The sequence below is a fragment of the Dicentrarchus labrax genome, unplaced genomic scaffold (genome assembly GCF_905237075.1).
Source record: "Dicentrarchus labrax unplaced genomic scaffold, dlabrax2021, whole genome shotgun sequence".
NCBI classification, from domain to species: Eukaryota; Metazoa; Chordata; class Actinopteri; family Moronidae; genus Dicentrarchus; species Dicentrarchus labrax.
In genome coordinates this window covers 4,434-27,668 of record NW_026136799.1, presented here as the reverse complement: position 1 = coordinate 27,668, position 23,235 = coordinate 4,434, and the positions used below count along the sequence as shown (strand labels likewise).

The window sequence follows — 23,235 nt, the reverse complement described above, 5'->3', positions numbered from 1 at the left end:
CCCGGTCCACGTACAGGACCCTTGGAGGGGCCTTCCCGGCTTCGCGGTACCATGCCATGTCGACAAGTCCGCCCCCCCTCAGCTGCGGTGAGGACGGACATGAGCACCTGCCCGTACTCATTGCCGACGTTGGTGACCCAGGCGGCCGTCCCGGCAGCACCGCCCGCAAGCTTTTTGGTGATCTGTGTGACACAGCAACACAACAACATTCAGACACATGACAAAACAAACATTACACTGGGTACACGGCACGCTGTGGTGGATAACAAAACCTACCTTCTTGGTGGAGTCCATCTTCAAAAGATCACCAAAGATGGAAGTGACTCTGGCTCTCGTCTCGTCGAGCCTCGTCAAGGCGTCCCTGACGTAGACGTTGATGAGCCAGAGCACTGTGGGCACCGGGTGCATGGTTGGGAGCGACGACGCCGCCAGCGGCGCAGCGCCCGGTACCCGAAGCTTGCGGAGCACGGAAAGGTACAGCATCGACCGCGCCATCCACTCTCTGGTGTGCTGCTCCACCAGAGAGGCACGGAGGCGAGACGCACTGTTGCCCAAAGTGCGCTCCTTCATGAGCCCGATCACAGCTCTGTCGCAGGACAACCGGGGAGGGGAAAGAGGTGATCAGAGGTTACTGGAGAAAACCACAGAAATACATTACTGTTGCTGTTACTGTTTACATTACTTACTTGTACGTGAGAACTGCTGGAAACTGCTCACGATGGGCCATGTCCAGCTGTCCCAAAATGTCCTGCGACCATCCCGGCATCTTCTTGTGACAGGAGCTGCATTCCAGGTACTCCGTGCCCATGAAGTACCAGCAGCTCCTGTCCAAGACCCTCCTCACCGTCTTGTAGAGGCCAGCTCCCGCAAGCTTGCCCCCACAGGCGACGATGGGGCAGCGGAGGTGGTACGCCCACATCCTGTAGGGCACCCACAGGAAAAAGGGACTCTGGAAAAAGGGGTGGGCTGTGGCGGGTGGCTGGGTGTAGAGGGGCCGGGCACCTTGGTGGGTGCCACCACAGGCGGAGTTCAGATGTGAGGACACCCTGCCTGTTGGGTGCCCTCCTGAACAGTGCCCGGCCCACCCAGTCGTGCTGCTCTTCGGGGAGCGTCAGCCTCCAGCCACGTGGTAGCAGCTGAAACACACAGCAGTGTCAGACCGTTAGTGTACTGAACACAGACACACACACACTACAACACAATATGTCATCACTGAGCATACCTGTGCGCCGGGGCCTGACCTCTCCCCACAGGTGTTGTCCTGAAGGGGACGTTCCGGTGGCTGGGAGAGAGAGAAGGGGGGCACGGCTGATGGGGCATCCCTGCACGGGTCGACCTCCATGGCGGCAGCGAGCAGGTCAGCATCCGAGGGTCCATCCTGGGGACCAACAGCGTCCAGGGGTGGTTGTGGTGGTTGTGCTGCCAGGGCTGCCTTCTCTGCATCCCGGGCCTGCACATATTTTTTTAAGTCCACCAACCTGGACGCTTTGGCTGTGGGTGCCGCCTGCCTCACAAACTGTACATAGCTAAAAAAGAGAACAGAAATGCAATGGGTAAAAAAGTCACGCACACACACAGACATACACACACAGACACAGATACACACACAGACACACACAGACACACAGATACACACACAGACACACACACACACACACACACACACACACACACACACACACACACAACTTACCTTGCCCGCTCACGGTCCGTCGACTCGTACAGGGTCTTGTAGGTCAGGTCACTATGAACACCGAACCCCACCAGCGTGTCGTCCACGCCCCTCATGGTCTGGGGACTGCCCTCGAGCATCCTACGCCTGTCGATGGCTGCCACCATCGGCGGGAACAGCCTGGCGTAGGAGACGAGGGCGTCTTTGTGCACCATGAGGGCATTCTGCTGACTAGTGCCCCCTTTGTCTCTCTCTCCCTCGTGGGACACACAGATGGTGACTGCGTATCCCACGTCATTCTCCAGCAGCCACCGGAACGTCTGACCACGGTACTGGCCGAGCTGCAGCTCGCTCTCGGCCAGCACCTGATGGTGATCGGTGGGGTTACCTCCCTTCTGCACCACCCTGTCTCTTGCCTCAGAGCGCACCAGCTCAGGGGTCTTAACCACCACCAGGGCAGTGGCAGAGGCAGAGGCCCCCCTCTGGCGGCGGCTCAAGGCCAGCGCCTCCTGAGAGGCCCGCAGGGTCAGGTCAAGGTTTGCCTCAAAGCGGAAAATAGGCTGCATTTTCTAGAAAGACAAGAAATAAGATTTAAGTCAGTAATCTGCTACACATGCACTGTTTACATCCTACTGACAGTCTATTACTGTACTCAATGATACTGTGCCCATTCATTAACATACATTCAACATCAGGCGTCCTGTTTACACATTTAAACCATATTTACACTTTGAATTTTGACTTCAAACTGTAGTAACTACATCTACAGGGTCTAAGGAAGATAATCAGGTAGTCTGTTTAAAGATTAAATACATTGTGAGAGATCGCCAGCCCTCAGAAAAGTAGTAACTAAAATGACCTCATTCACCTCCTTGTTTTTAGCTAGCAAAATCACGGCTGGTCTGTTTACACATTTAAACCATATTTACACTTCAAATTTTGACTCCACCTCGTTGTACCAGCATACCAAGGGTCTTAAGAAGTGAGCCAAGTTGTCTCATCACGTTTTTAAAGCGTTTCCAGAGATCGTCAGCTCATCACAGCAGTGGCTAAATGCTCATTCATTCCCAACGCTTAGCATGCTAATAGCGATTTATATGCTAACGCATCTAAAGCACAGTTAAACTTTAAATATCAACTCCACACAATAGCAGTACAATATCCTAGGTCTCAACAAGTAAACCCAGTATGGGAATATTATTTTAAACACATTTCACCGATCGGTAATGACATCGGCGGCAGTCCTAACTTACGCTAACGTTACATTGGCTCGCTGTTTCACTGCTAACTGATTACTGTATAATATATAAGCTGCCTTTTCAATGTAGCACATAATTTTACAAACAATAAAGTTTGTCTAACCTTATAATATTGTGTGAATGTCCGTCCGTCCGCTCACTCAAACGCCGCTCAGTCCGAATGAATGAATGACACTGACCGTGGCTGTGGCTTTGGGGGGTGGGCGGGACATGCGGCGAGCTGTCGAATCACAGCACAGCACCCAAATGGAACAGACCAATGGGGTTGACCTGGCCTTCACCCATTGGCCTGTTCCATTTGAGCATGAGCCAATGATAGCCTCTGAAATCGGTAGGTGGGGACATTTATGTGGAACACAGGTACAGAGACGAAGGCTGTCCCAGAGGCGCTCCCCAGCGTTCTTCTCTGTTTTGGTCGGCACCCGCGCATGCGCACTAGAGCGCAAAAGACGCGCGGTCGACGTGCGGAACGGCACTCCCGCTCGCCGGTTCGAATCCCGACGGAGGCAAACTGCGAAACGCGTGCATAGCGTCGAAATGTCTTCTCTAAATATAAAAAAATGATTAAAACATGCTTGGAACCGTTGTATAGAGTCTATAAATGATAATGAATTTGCATATTTCCAAGGCCAGGCAATGCAATAATAAATGGATTTTTCATTTACAGTACGGTTTATCTCCTGTGTCTTCATTTTATTGAGAATATGTATCATCAGTGTTTATTGAGAATATGTATCATCAGTGTTTATTGCTTTAAATTTGATATAGGACAAGAGAACAATGATACCAGTATAAAATGATGACAATTTATTTGAAATATGAAGTCAGATGTCCAGGATACAGGACAGTGCAGCATATCAGTGTGGAAAGGGCTTTACAAATAAAATACAATTCTCAGTAAAAAAGGGTAAATAAATTATTTATGTATAAATTAAAGTTACATGCTGTGTATGATTTGTTTCCCCTTTTTCTTCAGTGAAATAAATATCAATTAAATATATTGTTGTTGTGTTCTGCATCTTCACAACAACAACATCAAACACAGCAGAAGTACAGAGCAAAATAGATTATTTAAACTACAATCCAATAATAATAATAATAATAATAATAATAATAAATGGTGATGCAGAACAGAGCAGTGGCACAAGGCAATCACAGCAGGCAGACACATAGTATAAGAGCTCAGCACAGATATGCATGGATACATAACACAGGGGCATTACAGTGTGAAGTACCTGTACATACAAGGCTTTTTATTTTTTTGGCAGCAACAGAGCCAGTGGCAACAGCAGATGAACCAGCACAAATGGCAGTCCGATATCTTGCGTCGCAGCTACTGGATGTAACTGATGTAACAGTGATCACATTAATGAACATACCCACATGTCCAAAATATAAAAAATAAAAAAACCTGTCAGTGCATAGAATCAGAACAGCACAGAGGCATGACAGCGTGTTATACAGGTGTGAATGGGACACACAATGATTTCCCCCCCCCCTTAAACCATATGACAGGCAGCAGACACACAGCAGGCCTATAAGACTTGTCAGTGCATAGAATCAGAACAGCACAGAGGCATGACAGCGTGTTATACAGGTGTGAATGGGACACACATTTTTTTCCAAGCAGAGTGTCACTGTGCTGTAGAAGAGTTGTGGCAGGGTGGGTGGACCGGTGTTGGTAGAAAGCCTCCACACTGCGGCAAAGTCCCGGTCCTTGTGGAGGGGAAAGTCAATGTCTTTTAAAAAAAAACACACACACACAACACTGCAAACAACTATATACACCTGCCCCAGCAAGAGTGCGAAATCAGTCCGGGGCTCGATTGCATGTGAAACAGGAAAAAGCCAGAATTACATGGGAAACGCTAAAAAGTCACTTTTAATAGTTTTGTCCATTACAGCCAAACTAAGTGAGAGAGCCACACCAAACCACTCTATAATGTACAAGTCGCCGCTGTGAAGCTTCCTGAGGTCGAAACTGGCAGATAGGTGCTTCCAGAAGAGAATGGCAGCTTGTGTGAAAAAGCTTGTTTTCTCAGCCTGAGAAGCTCATTCAGCACACTTAGTTGGAAAAACACCAAAGTCCCACAGAATTGCATGTGAAAAAGGAAAAAGCCAGAATTACATGGGAAAAGCAAAAAAGTCAATTTTAATATTTTTGTTCATTACAGCCAAACTAAGTGAGAGAGCCACACCAAACCACTTATGCATCACTTTAATTATGCCACTGTGAAGCTTTGCAAGTCCAGAATGAATTATTCTGTGGTCAAGTGTGCCCTCTTTTGTCGAAAAAGCGTAACTGCATTTGGAAGACAGAAAACCACTCTATAATGTACAATTCACCGCTGTGAAGCTTCCTGAGGTGGAAACTGGCAGATAGGTGCTTCTGGAAGAGAATGGCAGCTTGTGTGAAAAAGCTTGGTTTCTCAGCCTGGCACACTTAGGTGGAAAAACACCAAAGTCCCACAGAATTGCACTTGAAACAGGAAAAAGACAGAATTACATGGGAAACGCAAAAAAGTCACTTTTAATAGTTTTGTCCATTAGAGCCAAACTAAGTGAGAGAGCCACATCAAACCACTCTATAATGTACAAGTCACCGCTGTGAAGCTTCCTGAGGTGGAAACTGGCAGATAGGTGCTTCTGGAAGAGAATGGCAGCTTGTTTGAAAAAGCTTGTTTTTTCAGCCTGGCACACTCATGTGGAAAAACACCAAAGTCCCACAGAATTGCATGTGAAACAGGAAAAAGCAAGAATTACATGGGAAACGCAAAAAAGTCACTTTTAATAGTTTTGTCCATTACAGCTGAACTAAGTGAGAGAGCCACACCAAACCACTTATGCATCACTTTAATTATGCCACTGTGAAGCTTTGCAAGTCCAGAATGAATTATTCTGTGGTCAAGTGTGCCCTCTTTTGTCGAAAAAGCGTAACTGCATTTGGAACACAGAAAACCACTCTATAATGTACAAGTCACCGCTGTGAAGCTTCCTAAGGTGGAAACTGGCACATAGGTGCTTCCAGAAGAGAATGGCAGCTTGTGTGAAAAAGCTTGTTTTCTCAGCCTGAGAAGCTCATTCAGCACACTTAGGTGGAAAAACACCAAAGTCCCACAGAATTGCATGTGAAACAGGAAAAAGCCAGAATTACATGGGGAACGCAAAAAAGTCACTTTTAATAGTTTTGTGCATTACAGCCAAACTAAGTGGGAGAGCCACACCAAACCACTCTATAATGTACTAGTCACCGCTGTGAAGCTTCCTGAGGTGGAAACTGGCAGATAGGTTCTTCTGGAAGACAATGGCAGCTTAAATGAAAAAGCTTCTTTTCTCAGCTGTTGTTCGACGTCATCCCGAGCACATGGTTACTTATCATATGGCGAATTAAAGGCACCTGCACGCATTTAAAGCAAGGAGACCTGTTTTGTTAAATGTGCATTAATATTTGTATCGTTTTGGCCTCCTGAATGGCTCCAGGTTTAAAAAGTCAAGTTAAAAAGTATTTAAATAGACATGACAAGGTTTTAATCAATTCAATATTTATTAGGAATGGTCAAAATGTATAATAGATAAGCTGGGAAAGTGCAATGTAGCAGCAGCATTACACACAGTAACAACACACAGACATATCAAAAAAATCAACATAGAATGCAATATAAAAAATGGATAAATAACCAGTATAATTGCAGTGCAAACTAAAAATAAAAAATATAAGGTGCAGTGAACAGATGAAACATATAAGGTGCTTGGATAATAGTACAGTAAATATTTAAAAAAAAAAACTTTTAATGTCTTTTTAAACTCTTCTCAGCCAGCCACAGCTCCACAGTCTTCCCTTCATAGAAAGCACAGAAGTGCTCTCCCCCATATTGGCTGTGGCCAAAGTCTTTCTGCTGTGGCTGGCCACAGAGTTGGCAGATCCGCAGTTTGTGGGGCTTCCTCACTTTCCCACCTGGTTTCTCTGGTTTCTCATGCCTCTGTTTGAGGTTCCAGGCTGTTGTTCTGGGGAGCTTCTGTAGCTCACCAGGGCCAAGCTGTTCCCTGATCTACTCTTGCACTGTGCGTCCTCCAGGGCCCTCTTCCACAGCACAAAAGTATTGGCCCTTGAGGTAAGTGTGGCCACCATCCACCGTGCATGCTTGGCCACGGATGTTGCAGGGGTCACCAGGTTTGTGCTGTGGCTTTCCCCTGGTACTTTGGAGGACTTTTTTGTCTTTTGCTGCTTTAATTTTGCGCCTGTACACAGTGCAACGGGTGGGCTTGCTGGTCCCCGCCACTGGCTCTGCTGCCTGAAGCCGTCAAGGAGAGGAGCTGGAGGAGGAGGAGGAGGAGGATGTGCAGTCGTAGTCCACTTAAATACAAATACAATACAGAACTCTGTTAGTCAAGGTACATAGAAACACAGATGCAGTTTAACAAACGTCCCCCCGCGTCCGGAGTGTCAGGGTCCAAGCTGACGTCCTGCAGCACTCTGCCCGTCTGGGAGTACAGGTACTCAATCCCGATGAGCTCCCCTGAAGTACAACAACACAAATCACGTCACTCAGTCTGGTACAAATATGACTCAGTGTGGACACGCGTAAGCGTGGTGGCTTGAGTGTCCTTACCGGTGTACTCCCTGGGCTTGGTGTAATCCTTGACCACACTCGTGCCAAGCACCCTTTGGCTGAGCTGGTCAAGGGAGTGCTGCAGGGGGCCACTGTAGGAGCGGAGCAGCGGACGTCCCTCCTGTGCCGCGGACGCCGCCCTGTCCTCGTTCCACCGCGTCAACCCCTCCAGGAGAAATGCCTGAAAGTGCCATGGATTGGCACTTTCTCCTGAGGAGGGTCACAGATGTGTTTAGCAGTTTATTCAGTGCACACAATGTGAATGACAATGAGTCAACGACAGTGAAAGATTGACATAGCAGTGAAACATGTGGGTTTACCTGGGATAAAGCGGTTGAGATGCAGGTGGAACGACTCCAGGGACGTGGAGCCTCGTGCACAACGGTACACCGGCAGGCTGATCCCCCCCCTTGGTCAGCCTGCTCGTCTCGGTGTACAGCTCCACGTCGGGCGGGTCCTGGATGCACTGGAGGTGACGCCGCTGCTCCGTCCAGATTGCCTGGATGCGGTCCTGGTCCAGCAGGGGAATCCCCATGGTGTCCCGTCCGTTGGCACCGCCGAAGGTTTCCAGGAGGTCACCGATCAGCCGCTCCGTCTCCGCCGCTCCACGCGTGCGGCGACGGCAATGGATAGCCATATCCCTACGGCTGACGTGCCTCCACACTCCGGCGTCGGACGAGAAGGTCATCCCCTGCGCCTCAAGCATCCTCTTCTTGGCGTCGAGCAACCGGGCTGCGTCCTCTGGGTCCCACAGGAAGATGCACAAGGACAGCTGCTGCAGGAAGGGCTTATACAGCTGGTGGCTCTCGGTGGTGACACCCGACGCAAAGCGGCGCATCAGGTGCCAGATGTCGAGCCGGACCACCAGCTTGTCCCACTCCTTGAACACCTCAGGTGCCTTGGATGTCCCGTGGGACGAACAACAGTCCCGGTCGACGTAGAGGAGCTGAGGGCGGCTCCACCCCAGCGTCCCGGTACCGCCGCATTAACCCCGCAGCCATGGACAACAGACCGGCCCCCTCGGCGTCCGTGAGCACGGACAAAAGCACCTGTCCGTGCTCGTTGCCGACGTTGGTTGCCCACGCTGCGGTCTGGGCGGCAGCACCGGCGAGCTTCCGGGTCACCTGTTTGAGAGAATAACGCACATCAGTAAGGCTGCACGCACATAGCCAGAGCATGATACTCAGCTTGTGCTATAGTACCACATTTACCTTCTTGGTTGAATCCATCTTCAGGATGCTTCCAAAGATGGAGGTGACCCGGGCCTTCACGTCCTCCAGGCGGGAGAGGATGTCGTGGCAGTACACCAGTAACAGATTTGGTGGTGGGGTGCACCTGCGCACGACACCTAGCGACGCGAAGGGCTCCATGACGCTGAGGTAGTGTATGGACCGCCGCATCCAGGCCTCTGTGTGTGCCTCACAGAGTTTGTTGTACAGCTGCGTGGGGCTGTTCCCCCGAGTACGCTCACGCAGCTGTATGATGACCCGCCGGTCGCAGGCAAGCCTACAGAGGAGCACATTATGTGTTACAGAAGAGCCACACACAGAGACGCTGCGTGACAGTGTTCAGACAGCTACTTACTTGTAGGTGAGGATCGCTGGGAACAGGGCGCGATGCCCCTCTCCCAGCTGACCCACGACCTCCTGCGACCAGGCAGCTACCTTCTTCTTACACCGACAGCACTCCAGGTACTCGGTGGCCATCAAGTACCAGCCGTCGATGTCCAGGACCCTCCGGATGGTCCTGTAGAGCCCACACTTGGTGAGGGCCTTGTTGCAGCATGTCGGCCGGACGCCCCACAGACGCAGGGGCGTCCAGAGGAACAGCCGACATGCGAAGAAGGCAGCTGGTGAGGCGGGTGGCTGAGTATAACTCGGCCGGGGCTGAGGGGGATCCCACCACAGCTTGAGGTCCGTGGTGAGTTTAGTCCTCCCCTTGCTGTCTGGCTGGAACAGCTCCCGGCTGATCCACTCCTGCTCTTCCACGGTGAGAGCTGTCCGCCAGCTCTCAGGCAACCGGGCCTGTGAGGAAAAAAACAACACAAACAAACAAACACACTGTAAGGAGGCTGAGTCGGTGCTACATGCAGTTTGACAGTCGACTCCACTGAGTTGTGCGTCCATGAGTACAGGTGGGTGTGTGTGTGTGTGTGTGTGTGTGTGTGTGTGTGTGTTTGTACCTCAGCCGAAGCAGGAGTGGGAGCTGCGGGCTGCTCCACATTCCTCTCCTTCCTCTTCCATCTCCACCTCCTCCGACGGTGCCGGAGGAGGTGGAGATGGAGGCGTCACCACCAGCGGGAGCGGGAGAGTCTGAAGGACCTGTACGTCAGCTTCAGACACAGTCACACACAACAAAATAGATTCAGCACAATGATAGTCATGGGACAAGACTAAGTGAGTCTGAGTGTTGATGACATGCAGTATGCCAGTGATTAGGGCAGAAGGTTTAGTGCTACAAGATGCAGCAGAGCCAAGGGTAGTAGACATGTGAAGGCGTTTAATCAAATCTACATTACCGCCACATGAGTGAGGATGGCACTACCACCTACGAAGATGGCTATATTACCTGCCAAACCTACCTTTGTCCTTCAAGCATCAGCTGTAGCGACCAGTAAATGAAACAATTACAGTTAATACAAACACACTGACAGAAGAATATATATTGATGGCAAATGTGACACGTCCAGTTTGGTGCCAGTTACCTGTTTCTATGTCAGTGGCCATCTGGACCAGTTCCTCGTCCGTCACCTCTGTGGCGTGGGGCGGCGGCGGAACCGAGGGGCGCTGGTCTCTGAAGGATGTAGACACCGCTATGGGGGGGTTGGGCAATGGTTAGTAAATCATGTACAGTGAACTGTACTCTGTTGTGTTAAAGAGAAAGAAAGAGATCTACCTCGAACTGCAGGCTGTGCAGGTGTGGTCATCAGCTTCCTGACCTTGGCCTGCAGCTCACCTGGGCCCATGGGACGCCGGCGGCGATCTTGGAGGCGATCGGCTTGTGTGGCTACAGCGCGGTGGAAGCAGCGGCCTTGCTGGGGCCACTGCTGGTGGTGGTGGGGGCGCTGCTGCTGATGCTGCGGCTGCTGGTGGGTGGAGGGGGGGTAGCAGCCGCAGCTGCCGCCTCTGCCGACCGCTTCGCGTCTCGGCCCAGGATGTACTTCCTGGCGGCGTCCATTGCAGTCCCAGGGTGCAGTGTCTTCCCTCGAAGCCACTTGACAAATCTACAACATGGACGGCATCACATTAGTGAACAATAATGACATACAGCAATTCACAATCCATTGTGTGTAGCACCAATCACTCACCCTTGGCGGTCCTTATCAGAGGACTCGTACAGGTCCTTCAGGGTGTCCTCTTTAAACTTCCCAAAGCCAACAAGGGCCTCGCCCTCACACCCGGGCTGACTGGCACGAGCCCGGGCCTCCTCGTGCGCCCGGTGGAATCTTATGTGTTCAGCGAACTCCGGGTGGGCGCACGAGTACTGGGCGAGAGCGTCCTTGTTGGCCATAAGGGGGGCTGTCGGAGGCACTCTTCTCCCGCTCCCGCTGGTGGCTGGCGACCAACTGTACCGTGTAGCCCACGTCGTTCTCCAGGAGCCAACGGAACGTTTGACCCTGGTACTTCCCAAACTGGATGCTGTGGCAGCTCAGCACCAGCATGTGGTTCCCAGGGTCACCGCCCGTGGAGACGACGTGGGCTTGTGCCTCCTTCTCCACCTCTTCCAGCTTCTTGGCCCTCGCAGCAGCGGCGGCCCCGCGTGGCCCCTTGGCGGCGATGTAGGCCACCGCCTCACCAGAGGCCCGCAGGAGAAGCTGCTGCGAGGCTGTGAATTGCAGTTTTGCAAAAACCATTTCTACAATGACAAGAAATGACACAGCACAGCATTAAAGGAGCATTACAGGTTAAACTACATATTAACTGCTATATTACCAGGAATATCACACATAAGATTAATGATATACTGTTACTTCACATTCACTATTGAAACATTACCGTTAACAAACTAACATCACGTGACACAACAGGTAAATAATGAGCCCAGGGTTAGCCCCCTTTGCATTGGCAGCCATTAAACAAACAGGCTTATTGTTAATGTATAAAACATACACTTAAACTTTATCTTTTGATTTCACCTGGTGATATTATAACCTTAAGGCTCTAAGGACATTAACTGTATAGTCTTTTCATACTTTAATTTTGTTTTCAGAGATCGTCACATGTTGTAATTATACTGTAGCATCCTAGCTACAGCTATGTTACATTACATTACATAATGGCGATCTCTCAAAATGTATTTAATCTTTAAACAGATTATGTGCTACAGCGAAAAGGCAGCTTATATATTATACAGTAATCAGTTAGCAGTGAAACAGCGAGCCAATGTAACGTTAGCGTAAGTTAGCACTGCGGCCGATGTCATTACCGATCGGTGAAATGTGTTTAAAATAGTATTCCCATACTGTGTTTACTTGTTGAGACCTAGGATGTTGTACTGCTATTGTGTGGAGTTGATATTTAAAGTTTAACTGTGCTTTAGATGCGTTAGCATATAAATCGCTATTAGCATGCTAAGCGTTGGAAATGAATGAGCATTTAGCCACTGCTGTGATGAGCTGACGATCTCTGGAAACGCTTTAAAAACGTGATGAGACAACTTGGCTCACTTCTTAAGACCCTTGGGATGCTGGTACAACGATGTGGAGTCAAAATTTGAAGTGTAAATATGGTTTAAATGTGTAAACAGACCAGCCGCGATTTTGCTAACTAAAAACAAGGAGGTGAATGGGGTCATTTTAGTTACTACTTTTCTGAGGGCTGGCGATCTCTCACAATGTATTTAATCTATAAACAGACTACCTGATTATCTTCCTTAGACCCTGTAGATGTAGTTACTACAGTTTGGAGTCGAAATTCGAAGTATAAATATGGTTTAAATGTGTAAACAGGACGCCTGACGTCCACGTTCAATATTAGCATAAGCTAACCAGAGAGTGCCGGCAGAACGTAATAAAACATTAACTCCATTCAGTACATCGTAACAGTACAGTGGGGTCGCTGTGTTATATCAGTACATTAATATTCTATTTATTTTGGTTTTACTCACTCTCTCAGATCTCACTGCTCTCTCAAATACACACGGGGATTTCTGTCCGTCGCATACGGCAGCCGGTGAGGTTAAGAGGTGGGCGTTAACGTCTAACGCTCGACTAACGCTCGACAATCCGACCACAGTTCTCCCTTTCCCGTCGGCCCGGGAGCAGAAGGTCTCCGTCTTGTAGCGGCTGTGGCCAAACGCCCGCGTCTTTGGTTGGCCACAGTGCCTGCAGTTGAAGTGGGAGACCTTCTTTGCTGGTTTCATATATTCTCCCAGCTCCCGGGCACGACGCTCTTTCTCCTCCTGGAGCTTGCGCCTCCAGGCAGTGTTTCTAGGCACTGGTGGAGCAGTGGCAGCTGTGGCTGTGGAGGGGGTGACACCTGCCTCTGCGCTGGCGGACGGGACGGCGTCTGCGCTGGCACTGGTGGACGGACGGCGTCCGCGCTGACACTGGTGGAGGCTTGTGGGGTGGCTGAGGAGGAGGAGGAGGAGGAGGTGGTGGCAGTTGAGGAGCTGGCGACGATGAGGTCGTATAGCTCCGGGGCCAGCGGCCCTCTGATGGTGGCAGCCAGACCAGAAGCGTCCGCAGGCAGGCGGTGCTGGAGGGGCTGGTCTGGCTGCTCAGGCTGCTGCAGCACAGTCCGTGGGGCAGGCAGGGGCTCCGCTGCAGTCTGGGAAGCGCTGGGCCCCGGGACTGCAATGGCGATGGTGTCCCTCATCATCGCCTTGCTCCTCTTGGTGTGCCTTAAAAAACAGAATGTAACAAATGCACATTAGTAATCATGACATCACACACACACACACACACACACACACACACACACACTCACACACACACACACACTCTCACACACACACACACACACACACACACACACACACACACACACACACACAATGCCACTTCAGATCAGATGTGAGAGAAAGGATCAGGTCTTAACATTGCGTCAGGGTCCGCTGATTGACCTCATACAGCTGGATGCGGGTGCCTGCATGAGGGCTGCACAACTATAAACATTCTCTCGAATTGTTTGATAGTCCCTCATGACGGCACTCCAGCGATGAATGCGGACCCCGGCAATCGTCCTCCCCTCACTGCAGTTGAGGATGCTGAGGTCCAGCAGGACAGCCTCCACAAGCCTCGACACATCGGGAGACTGCGCCGCTCCCGCCCCCTTGCCCAGGACCGCACTACATTGACACACACAGAGAGAGAGAGAGAGAGAGAGAGTGAGTTAGTTAGTGACTGACAGCACAGAACAAGAACCAAACAAAGCTTGGAAATTTATTGTGACTGCTTACCGCTTCACACTATCCACCCCTGGTGTGTGAGCGTGCCGCTGGGTGGTCCTGAATCGGCCCTGGACGAGCCGGTCCTGGTGACGGGGGGAATGTGACCGCTGCCTTGTCCCAGTCACTCAATTTCAGCCAGAGAGCGATGACCTCTCTGGCTTGCCTGGGAGTGACGTAGCGGCGGTGGCGCAGTTCCACGAGGGCCTGGGCCAGGGCCACGACGTGCTGGTAGCTGCCTCGACCGTCTGGCCCGATAACGTCCTCCTCCTCCAGCCTGCTGCACCTCCATTAGGTCCAAGCGGGGGGGGCGGGTGAGGTTTGAGGACTGAAGGAGAGCGCTGTGGTGTTCGAGGAGACGAATCTCCTCTGGCTCCTCTTCCTCCTCCTCCTCCTCCTCCTCCTCCTCGAACCCTTCATCACTGCCCCCCCCCGCTTCCTCCTCATCAGTCCCTGGAGTGTCAGGAGATGTTAAATGACAGACACCTAAGACAGGTGTTAAACGTTACCGTTACCTCAGACAGATTTATGACTTACCTGTGTACTCCCTGGGCACGGTGTAAGTGTCGACCAGCGTGAGCCCAAGAAGCTCTTGGGTCAGCTGGTCGAAGCTGTGCTGCAGCTGGGCACTGTAGCAACGCAGCGCCGACCTCTGTCCTCCCTCAACTGCCGCCCTGCCTCGATTCTCGTTCCACCGCACCAGGCCCTCCAGCAGGTAACCCTAACCCTAACCATAACCCTAACCCTTTCCCCCTTTCATTTCCCCTCTGAAGAAGTGCCGGCGAGGCACGAAACGTCAGGGGATCCTGCTCTGTCAGCGGAGCCGCTGCCGCTCCTTAAACTTTTTAATTAGTCTCTTTATTATTCGGAACCAGGACCCTCGTTGGTTTTTTAAATTTAAATCATTAAAAGTTACGTTTTAATAGCACCCGGTGTGAACACCTTGCCTACCTGAGCGCTTCATCCTCCTCTCCCGCAACTGTCGGCTTCCTCCTCTGTTGGATTAAAAAGAAATAAGACTTTTTCCACCCAGTCTACTCCACAGAGAACCCGGAAACACGGAACGACATGACGCAGAAACCGCAACAACCGCATGCAGCGAGATGGACGCAGGTGGGTCACACACACACGGGTGCACACAGGGCGGAGGGCAGCGGACCCCCGACACGAGCGGGGTCGGGGGGAGCAGGCAGACCCGCGGCTGCAACTTACAGGACCCCTCCCTCTCTCTCTTTTTCTTTTTCTCCCCACACACAGAGCGGACCGGAAAGCAGACACAGCAGCACACACGGCACAAACAACACCGCACATACAAACACACACACACCAATTAAACAGGCACTGGACACATCCACCCGTTTTGCAGCTAAACATCACTTAAAACTTATACAAGCCACACATCATCACAACAACATACAGCAGGCTTTTGAGGAGGGCGAAATTCCTAAAGGGATGTTACGCAAAACAATCCAACTGGCCAGCTTCATAAAACCATCCTCTCCATCACAAAACACAACAGACACACTCAAAGAAAACACACTCACTTGGTTATGGCAAAACATGCACATTTTATTAGCACATTACAAAGACATAATCACACATCTCCTTAACACCCCTGGCAACGAGTTGGCGTTTACAGTAGCCACACAATGGGCTCTTAGACGCTACGGCAACAGAATCGATCCAGACACAATTACATTTGCACATGATCTGCTCTTCACCACAGCCACTCTTTCTAACCCTTCCTCCCCCCTGAAATATTGTGATTCAGATGAGGATTTTTCTTTTTCCCTCCCTCCTCACCTGCCTAACACGGAGCCCTCTTTTCCTCAGCCTAACCACATCTCTCCACAGCCTCTGGACAACACCCCAGTCCCAGACTACCACTCACCTCCTACTTCCCCCACAGGCGCTGCCCCCAGAGGACGGTGAATGCCATGGCTCCCGAGGACTGCTGTCAGCCTGGAGTAACAAACATAATTACTCAAAAAAACAATAATGACACACAGGGCTCCCAGTCCCGCAGTAGCACCCCAACACCTACCTGCGTTCATGCAGAGTCTGGCCTGGGGTCAGTATTAAACGGCACCTTCCATCTCCCGGCGCCCGCGCCCAGATCACATCAGGGTGGGGAGAGCGCACCCACTGAGGCAGAGGCGGCTCCCCGGTGTAACACAGAATCTGTGAGGAAAAATGAAATGATGAGTAATTTAGGTCAAAAAGTCAACATGACAGACTACTATTCCAACTCTGATCTTTCCTCACCCATTCCAAAAATACACCTGCCGGGAGACGTACCGAGCCGAGGGGCTCTCCCCACCGGGGCGCGGGCGCATGCGCAGACACAGCCTCTGACCCCACTTACCATCAGGCCAGAGACAACCGCAAGCTGCGGGACTGGGAATTCAAAATTAATAAACCAATTGCCATACTGGGGGATTCAAACATACACAGAATCCCCAAATTTAACCACCCTTTTGTCCAGGCTGACAGCTACCCGGGAGCCTCCTTCTATCATTTCTGGAAGATTCTGGAAAAAACACCAATTAACAGAAACCCAAAAGTGCTGATCCTCTCGGTGGGCCTAAATAACAGGGCTCAGGATCCCCACAACACCTCTGTGAAACAGCTCAGAACTGTGGTCAACAAGGCTTGCTCGGCCTTCCCTAATGCTTCCATAATCGTTCCTATTATCAACCATTCACCACATCTACCAGCAATAGAACAGCACAATCTGGCAATAATCAATAATCACATAATAAAACACTATACACATTTCTCAGCTTTCCCGGACCAGGATTTCATAACACAAACTGACAACATACAGTGGACTACAGAGACAGCCAGTGCTATCTTCTCCCACTGGCTAGGGGAGCTGGACAACTTAATTTCAGACCTACATGACACATAGATTAATTACAGCACATCACACACAAGATAATTCACAACACATTACATCATAGTTATTCAACATGTTATTACAACCTTATACATAACTCATACGGCACCATGGACTTTTACCAATTTCAAATGTATCACTTACCTCTTAAATTCACATTGGGAAGGCCGAGCTTGACGTGTTGTATCATCATCATCATCATCATCATCATCCCTACTCATTTTCATTACCATCTCCTCACCTCATTATTCACCTGAACCTGTATGCAGGATGGAAAGCGGAGGGAACTCGGCCCGTTACCATCTCCGGACCAACACATCAGACTTGGAAAATTAAGAGTGACACTATTCAATAATTCAACTCACTATAATTTTATTTAAACAATACCAATAAAAAATCATGAATGTCACAATCTCCACTTTCTCTGTCTGGATTTGTCCTTTTTACATTCTGTCCCATATGCATATTGACTCTCTCACACCACTAATTTGTAATAACCAACTTACCTTGTGTTCTGATTGTCATTTCTCATATGCATAATACTTCCTGAGCTGCACCTTTGACAGTGTAAACACACCTGGAATTAGCACGTTGCATCACGATTTAATTTTACACAATTTATTTCGTTGATGTGTTGCCTCCTGTGTTTCACCAGTTTTTATTTTATTTTCTTTCTGAAATTATTTCTTAAAAAATATATTTTATTTCCAGGGAGGCGGGGTCTGCACGACGGACCGCACGCCCCCAGGCCAGTGCACCAGAGCCCTGATTGGGTTGCTAACTTCACTCACTTCGAACCTAACCCTAACCCTAACCCCTAACCCCAACCCCAACCCCTAACCCTAACCCCTGACCCTAACCCCAACCCCTAACCCTAACCCTAACCCTAACGCTAAACAGACCCATCAGAATGAGGAGATTTCAGGATGACACAAACTGGCATGTTGTCAGGTATGGCAGACGACAAGGCCGCTCACCTGAGCGAGGATATAACCCAAACTATAGGGATTGTCCGGGGAAAGAGAGCGGACTGGTGGAAGGACCGTGCACTACCTAACCCTTGTTTGACGAGGGGAAGGACTCAGTCCTATAATCCTAACCCTAACCCTAACCCTAACCCTAATGTTTTTTTATTCCCTTATTTCACATGTGTTCTCTCTCTTGTATGTCAGATGGCGGTCGCGACGTTTCGTCCGCTTCTTGGGACTTCTTCAGGCGGCCATGACATACAGGTTTTATTTCTTTTCCGGTAGAGGTAAGTATCCCCTTATGGTGAGGTAAGTAATCCCTTTAGTTGAGGTAAGTATTTAGTTGAGGTAAGTATTTAGTTGAGGTAGTTATCCCCTAACAGTGTGCCCCTCTGGGGACATGTGGCTCCCTCAGAGGGCCGTGCCAAACTGAATTCAAAATGTCCGCTGCTCCCTTTTATGCTCTGAGCCCCTCCCTTTCTGAAAATCCGTGTTCCTCCTCCATGTGGTGATTTTCTCTAACCGTTTTTTCCCATGTCTTTTTCAATAAAAATCCTTTATTTCTGGCTCCAATTCTTTTGCCTTTAACTTATATAGTGTTCATAACTATGGTTAACACTTGATCCACTGGGTATGTGTGCCTCCCTTTACTGGCTACACTTCATCCATTTTACTTAAATGCCTACTTTAGTTAGTGGCTTCATCCATTATATGGGCTTAGAAAATCCTTCACTGAGGTTAGAAATAAGTTAAGGCCAGTGTTTTGGAGTCAGGGTGGGGACTTGAACTGAATCAGGCCTGGGATTTAGGGTTAGGGCCTCAAAGGGGGCTTAGTTAGGGTCCAATTGGTTAGGGTTAGGGGTTAGGGTTAGGGTTAGGGTTAGGGTTAGGGTTAGGGTTAGGGTTAGGGTTAGGGTTAGGGTTAGGGTTAGGGTTAGGGTTAGGGTTAGGGTTAGGGTTAGGTTTGGGTTGGGGTGGGGGTCTCCACCTAAGTGGAGGCCCCCAAAGTGCACTCGCCACCACTGTGGATGGCCAGCTCTCCGTCCCCATCTTCTCAAAAGAGGTTTTATAATCTCACTATCTGAGTTATATTAGACTGGTTCGCCTTTGTTATATGAAGTATAAATATGTGGGTCCTCCTTTTCTCATGTTATGTTCTCTCTCTTGTATGTCAGGTGGCGTTCGCTCGCGACGTTTCGTCCGCTTCTTGGGACTTCTTCAGGCTGCCATGACATACAGGTGGTTTTCTTGTGATTTTAGAGGTAAGTATCCCCTTAAAGTGAGGTAAGTATTCCTATTAGTTGAGGTAAGTATCCCCTTTAGTTGAGGTAAGTATTCCTTTAAGTTGAGGTAAGTATTTAATTTATTTGAGGTAAGTATTTAATTTAGTTGAGGTGAGTATCCCCTAACTATGAGCCCCTCTGGGGAGATGTGGCTCCCTCAGAGGGCCGTGCCAAACTGAATTCAAAATGTCCGCTGCTCCCTTTTGTACTCTGAGCCCCTCCCTTTCTGAAAATTCGTGTTATTCCTCCATTGTAGTGACTTTCTCCAACTGCCATTTCCCATGTCTTTTTTCAAATTAAAATCCTTTGTTTCTGGTTCCAATTCTTTGCCTTTAATTTAAATAGTGTTCATATCTATGATTAACACATTGTTCACTGGGTATGTGTGCCTCCCTTTAATGGCTACACTTCATCCATGGGATTTAAATGCCTACTTTATTTAGTGGCTTCATCCATTATATGAGCTTAGAATGTCCTTCACTGAGGTTTAAAGATAAATTAAGGCCAGTATTTTGGAGCCAGAGTGGGGACTAGATTTGAATAGGGCCTAGGATTTGGGGTTAGGGCCTCAAGGGGGCTTAGTTAGGGTCCAATTGGTTAGGGTTAGTTCAGAAATATATGGGCTGGGGTTAGATGGGATTAAGACTGGGTTAGCTTATTATAGCTTAGCATGGGTAGGAGCACTGACCATTGATCCACAGGAGGCCCTGGCTGGTTAGGTTTGGGTTGGGGTGGGGGGTCTCCACCTAAGTGGAGGCCCCCAAAGTGCACTCGCCACCACTGTGGATGGCCAGCTCTCCGTCCCCATCTTCTCAAAAGAGGTTTTATAATCTCACTATCTGAGTTATATTAGACTGGTTCGCCTTTGTTATATGAAGTATAAATATGTGGGTCCTCCTTTTCTCATGTTATGTTCTCTCTCTTGTATGTCAGGTGGCGTTCGCTCGCGACGTTTCGTCCGCTTCTTGGGACTTCTTCAGGCTGCCATGACATACAGGTGGTTTTCTTGTGATTTTAGAGGTAAGTATCCCCTTAAAGTGAGGTAAGTATTCCTATTAGTTGAGGTAAGTATCCCCTTTAGTTGAGGTAAGTATTCCTTTAAGTTGAGGTAAGTATTTAATTTATTTGAGGTAAGTATTTAATTTAGTTGAGGTGAGTATCCCCTAACTATGAGCCCCTCTGGGGAGATGTGGCTCCCTCAGAGGGCCGTGCCAAACTGAATTCAAAATGTCCGCTGCTCCCTTTTGTACTCTGAGCCCCTCCCTTTCTGAAAATTCGTGTTATTCCTCCATTGTAGTGACTTTCTCCAACTGCCATTTCCCATGTCTTTTTCAAATTAAAATCCTTTGTTTCTGGTTCCAATTCTTTGCCTTTAATTTAAATAGTGTTCATATCTATGATTAACACATTGTTCACTGGGTATGTGTGCCTCCCTTTAATGGCTACACTTCATCCATGGGATTTAAATGCCTACTTTATTTAGTGGCTTCATCCATTATATGAGCTTAGAATGTCCTTCACTGAGGTTTAAAGATAAATTAAGGCCAGTATTTTGGAGCCAGAGTGGGGACTAGATTTGAATAGGGCCTAGGATTTGGGGTTAGGGCCTCAAGGGGGCTTAGTTAGGGTCCAATTGGTTAGGGTTAGTTCAGAAATATATGGGCTGGGGTTAGATGGGATTAAGACTGGGTTAGCTTATTATAGCTTAGCATGGGTAGGAGCACTGACCATTGATCCACAGGAGGCCCTGGCTGGTTAGGTTTGGGTTGGGGTGGGGGTCTCCACCTAAGTGGAGGCCCCCAAAGTGCACTCGCCACCACTGTGGATGGCCAGCTCTCCGTCCCCATCTTCTCAAAAGAGGTTTTATAATCTCACTATCTGAGTTATATTAGACTGGTTCGCCTTTGTTATATGAAGTATAAATATGTGGGTCCTCCTTTTCTCATGTTATGTTCTCTCTCTTGTATGTCAGGTGGCGTTCGCTCGCGACGTTTCGTCCGCTTCTTGGGACTTCTTCAGGCTGCCATGACATACAGGTGGTTTTCTTGTGATTTTTAGAGGTAAGTATCCCCTTAAAGTGAGGTAAGTATTCCTATTGGTTGAGGTAAGTATCCCCTTTAGTTGAGGTAAGTATTCCTTTAAGTTGAGGTAAGTATTTAATTTATTTGAGGTAAGTATTTAATTTAGTTGAGGTGAGTATCCCTAACTATGAGCCCCTCTGGGGAGATGTGGCTCCCTCAGAGGGCCGTGCCAAACTGAATTCAAAATGTCCGCTGCTCCCTTTGTACTCTGAGCCCCTCCCTTTCTGAAAATTCGTGTTATTCCTCCATTGTAGTGACTTTCTCCAACTGCCATTTCCCATGTCTTTTTCAAATTAAAATCCTTTGTTTCTGGTTCCAATTCTTTGCCTTTAATTTAAATAGTGTTCATATCTATGATTAACACATTGTTCACTGGGTATGTGTGCCTCCCTTTAATGGCTACACTTCATCCATGGGATTTAAATGCCTACTTTATTTAGTGGCTTCATCCATTATATGAGCTTAGAATGTCCTTCACTGAGGTTTAAAGATAAATTAAGGCCAGTATTTTGGAGCCAGAGTGGGGACTAGATTTGAATAGGGCCTAGGATTTGGGGTTAGGGCCTCAAGGGGGCTTAGTTAGGGTCCAATTGGTTAGGGTTAGTTCAGAAATATATGGGCTGGGGTTAGATGGGATTAAGACTGGGTTAGCTTATTATAGCTTAGCATGGGTAGGAGCACTGACCATTGATCCACAGGAGGCCCTGGCTGGTTAGGTTTGGGTTGGGGTGGGGGTCTCCACCTAAGTGGAGGCCCCCAAAGTGGGTTAGGGTTAGGGTTAGGGTTAGGGTTAGGGTTAGGGTTTAGGGTTAGGGTTAGGGTTAGGGTTAGGATAATAGGACTGAGTCCTTCCCCTCGTAGCCCGAGGGTTAGGTGGTGCACGGTCCTTCCTCCAGTCCGCTCTCTTTCCCGAATAACTCCTATCACTTGGATTATATCCTCGCTCACGTGAGCGGCCTTTTCGTCTGCCATACCTCACAACATGCCAGTTTGTGTCCTCCTGATATCCCCTCATTCTGATGGGTCTGTTCAGCGTTGTGTGTATGTTTGTACACAACTTTGTGTTAATGATTGACTGGTGAGCGTTGTGTGTAGCAGCTGTACACAACACTAAAATGATGATTGACTGGTGAGCGTTGTATGTTTGTATAAACAACACTTTTTTTATAAATTATGATCCCACAGGTCAGCGTTGTGTGTTTGTGTAAACAACACTTCTTGAATTCTGATCCACAGGTCAGCGTTGTGTGTTCCTGTAAACAACACTTCTTAAATTCTGATCCACAGGTCAGCGTTGTGTGTTTGTGTTAGGGTTAGGGTTAGGGTTAGGGTTAGGGTTAGGTCTTGGGAAAGAAGACTGTCCCCTATAGGGAACAGTGGGTGCACTCTCCTTCCACCCTCTTCCTCCCCGGTCCTGAAACGGTTGGCGAGCTCGCCCGCGTCTGCCACCCCGTTGGACCAGGGGTTAGGGTTAGGGTTAGGGTTAGGGTTAGGGTTAGGGTTAGGGTTAGGGTTAGGGTTAGGGTTAGGGGGTTAGGGTTAGGGTTAGGGTTAGGGTTAGGGTTAGGGTTAGGGTTAGGGGTTAGGGTTAGGGTTAGGGTTAGGGTTAGGGGTTAGGGTTAGGGTTAGGGTTAGGGTTAGGGTTAGGGTTAGGGTTAGGGTTAGGGTTAGGGTTAGGGTTAGGAATAGGGATGAGTGCAACATTAGACATTGGTCTAATGAGCATGTTTCTCCTCACAGGAAGGTTGTAGAGAGTTCAAAGCAGGTTCAATCTGTTCATTTTTTCCTTCCGCTTCTTTGGGTGTCAGTCTCGACTTCCGGTGATAACCGGAAGTGGGCGTAATTCCGGAAACAGAGGTGAAAATCCTTGTATCTCGGCAACCGTAGGTCGTAGAGACTCGGGGACAAGTCCTGCGTGTTCAGAAGGGTCGGATTATGGCAGGCGGAGCGCGTTTCCAAGTGTCTGCGACGTTCGGTTCCGGAGTTATTCCCGTTTGAGTGTGTCCATTCATTGCCAATGGGGCGACTGGTTGTTGGAAAATTTCAAAGTGTCAGCCCTAGTATGGGATTTTTCAG

At 49.0% G+C, this 23,235-nt stretch overlaps 2 protein-coding genes and 1 long non-coding RNA gene across 7 annotated transcripts; all 3 read right to left on the bottom strand.

Moving 5' to 3' along the window:
• Window positions 1-7,358: 7,358 nt before the first annotated feature.
• Window positions 7,359-7,951, bottom strand: LOC127359868 (uncharacterized). Its single transcript, XR_007883016.1, has 3 exons — window positions 7,862-7,951; window positions 7,542-7,751; window positions 7,359-7,448 (listed from the first exon to the last, which is right to left on the bottom strand). It is a non-coding gene; the product is annotated as an uncharacterized LOC127359868 (long non-coding RNA).
• Window positions 7,952-8,201: 250 nt separating this feature from the next.
• LOC127359866 (uncharacterized) lies at window positions 8,202-11,034 on the bottom strand. Of its 5 annotated transcripts, none has more exons than XM_051394183.1 (8): window positions 10,849-11,034; window positions 10,437-10,764; window positions 10,246-10,353; window positions 10,123-10,142; window positions 9,724-9,873; window positions 9,126-9,565; window positions 8,753-9,047; window positions 8,202-8,665 (listed from the first exon to the last, which is right to left on the bottom strand). In XM_051394183.1, the coding sequence occupies exons 6-8, from the start codon at window positions 9,245-9,247 to the stop codon at window positions 8,432-8,434; spliced, it is 651 nt and encodes a 216-aa protein (XP_051250143.1). In that variant the 5' UTR covers window positions 9,248-9,565; window positions 9,724-9,873; window positions 10,123-10,142; window positions 10,246-10,353; window positions 10,437-10,764; window positions 10,849-11,034; the 3' UTR covers window positions 8,202-8,431. The 5 variants fall into 5 exon arrangements, with proteins under 5 accessions (XP_051250143.1, XP_051250144.1, XP_051250142.1 ...); XM_051394184.1 differs by lacking the exon at window positions 10,123-10,142 and having other exon boundaries at window positions 9,724-9,790; window positions 9,833-9,873; XM_051394182.1 differs by having other exon boundaries at window positions 9,724-9,790; window positions 9,833-10,353.
• A 1,741-nt stretch (window positions 11,035-12,775) lies between these two features.
• Window positions 12,776-14,019, bottom strand: LOC127359867 (nematocyst expressed protein 3-like). The gene is made up of 3 exons (XM_051394185.1): window positions 13,941-14,019; window positions 13,605-13,829; window positions 12,776-13,382 (listed from the first exon to the last, which is right to left on the bottom strand). The coding sequence occupies exons 2-3, from the start codon at window positions 13,682-13,684 to the stop codon at window positions 12,899-12,901; spliced, it is 564 nt and encodes a 187-aa protein (XP_051250145.1). The 5' UTR covers window positions 13,685-13,829; window positions 13,941-14,019; the 3' UTR covers window positions 12,776-12,898.
• Window positions 14,020-23,235: the final 9,216 nt, after the last annotated feature.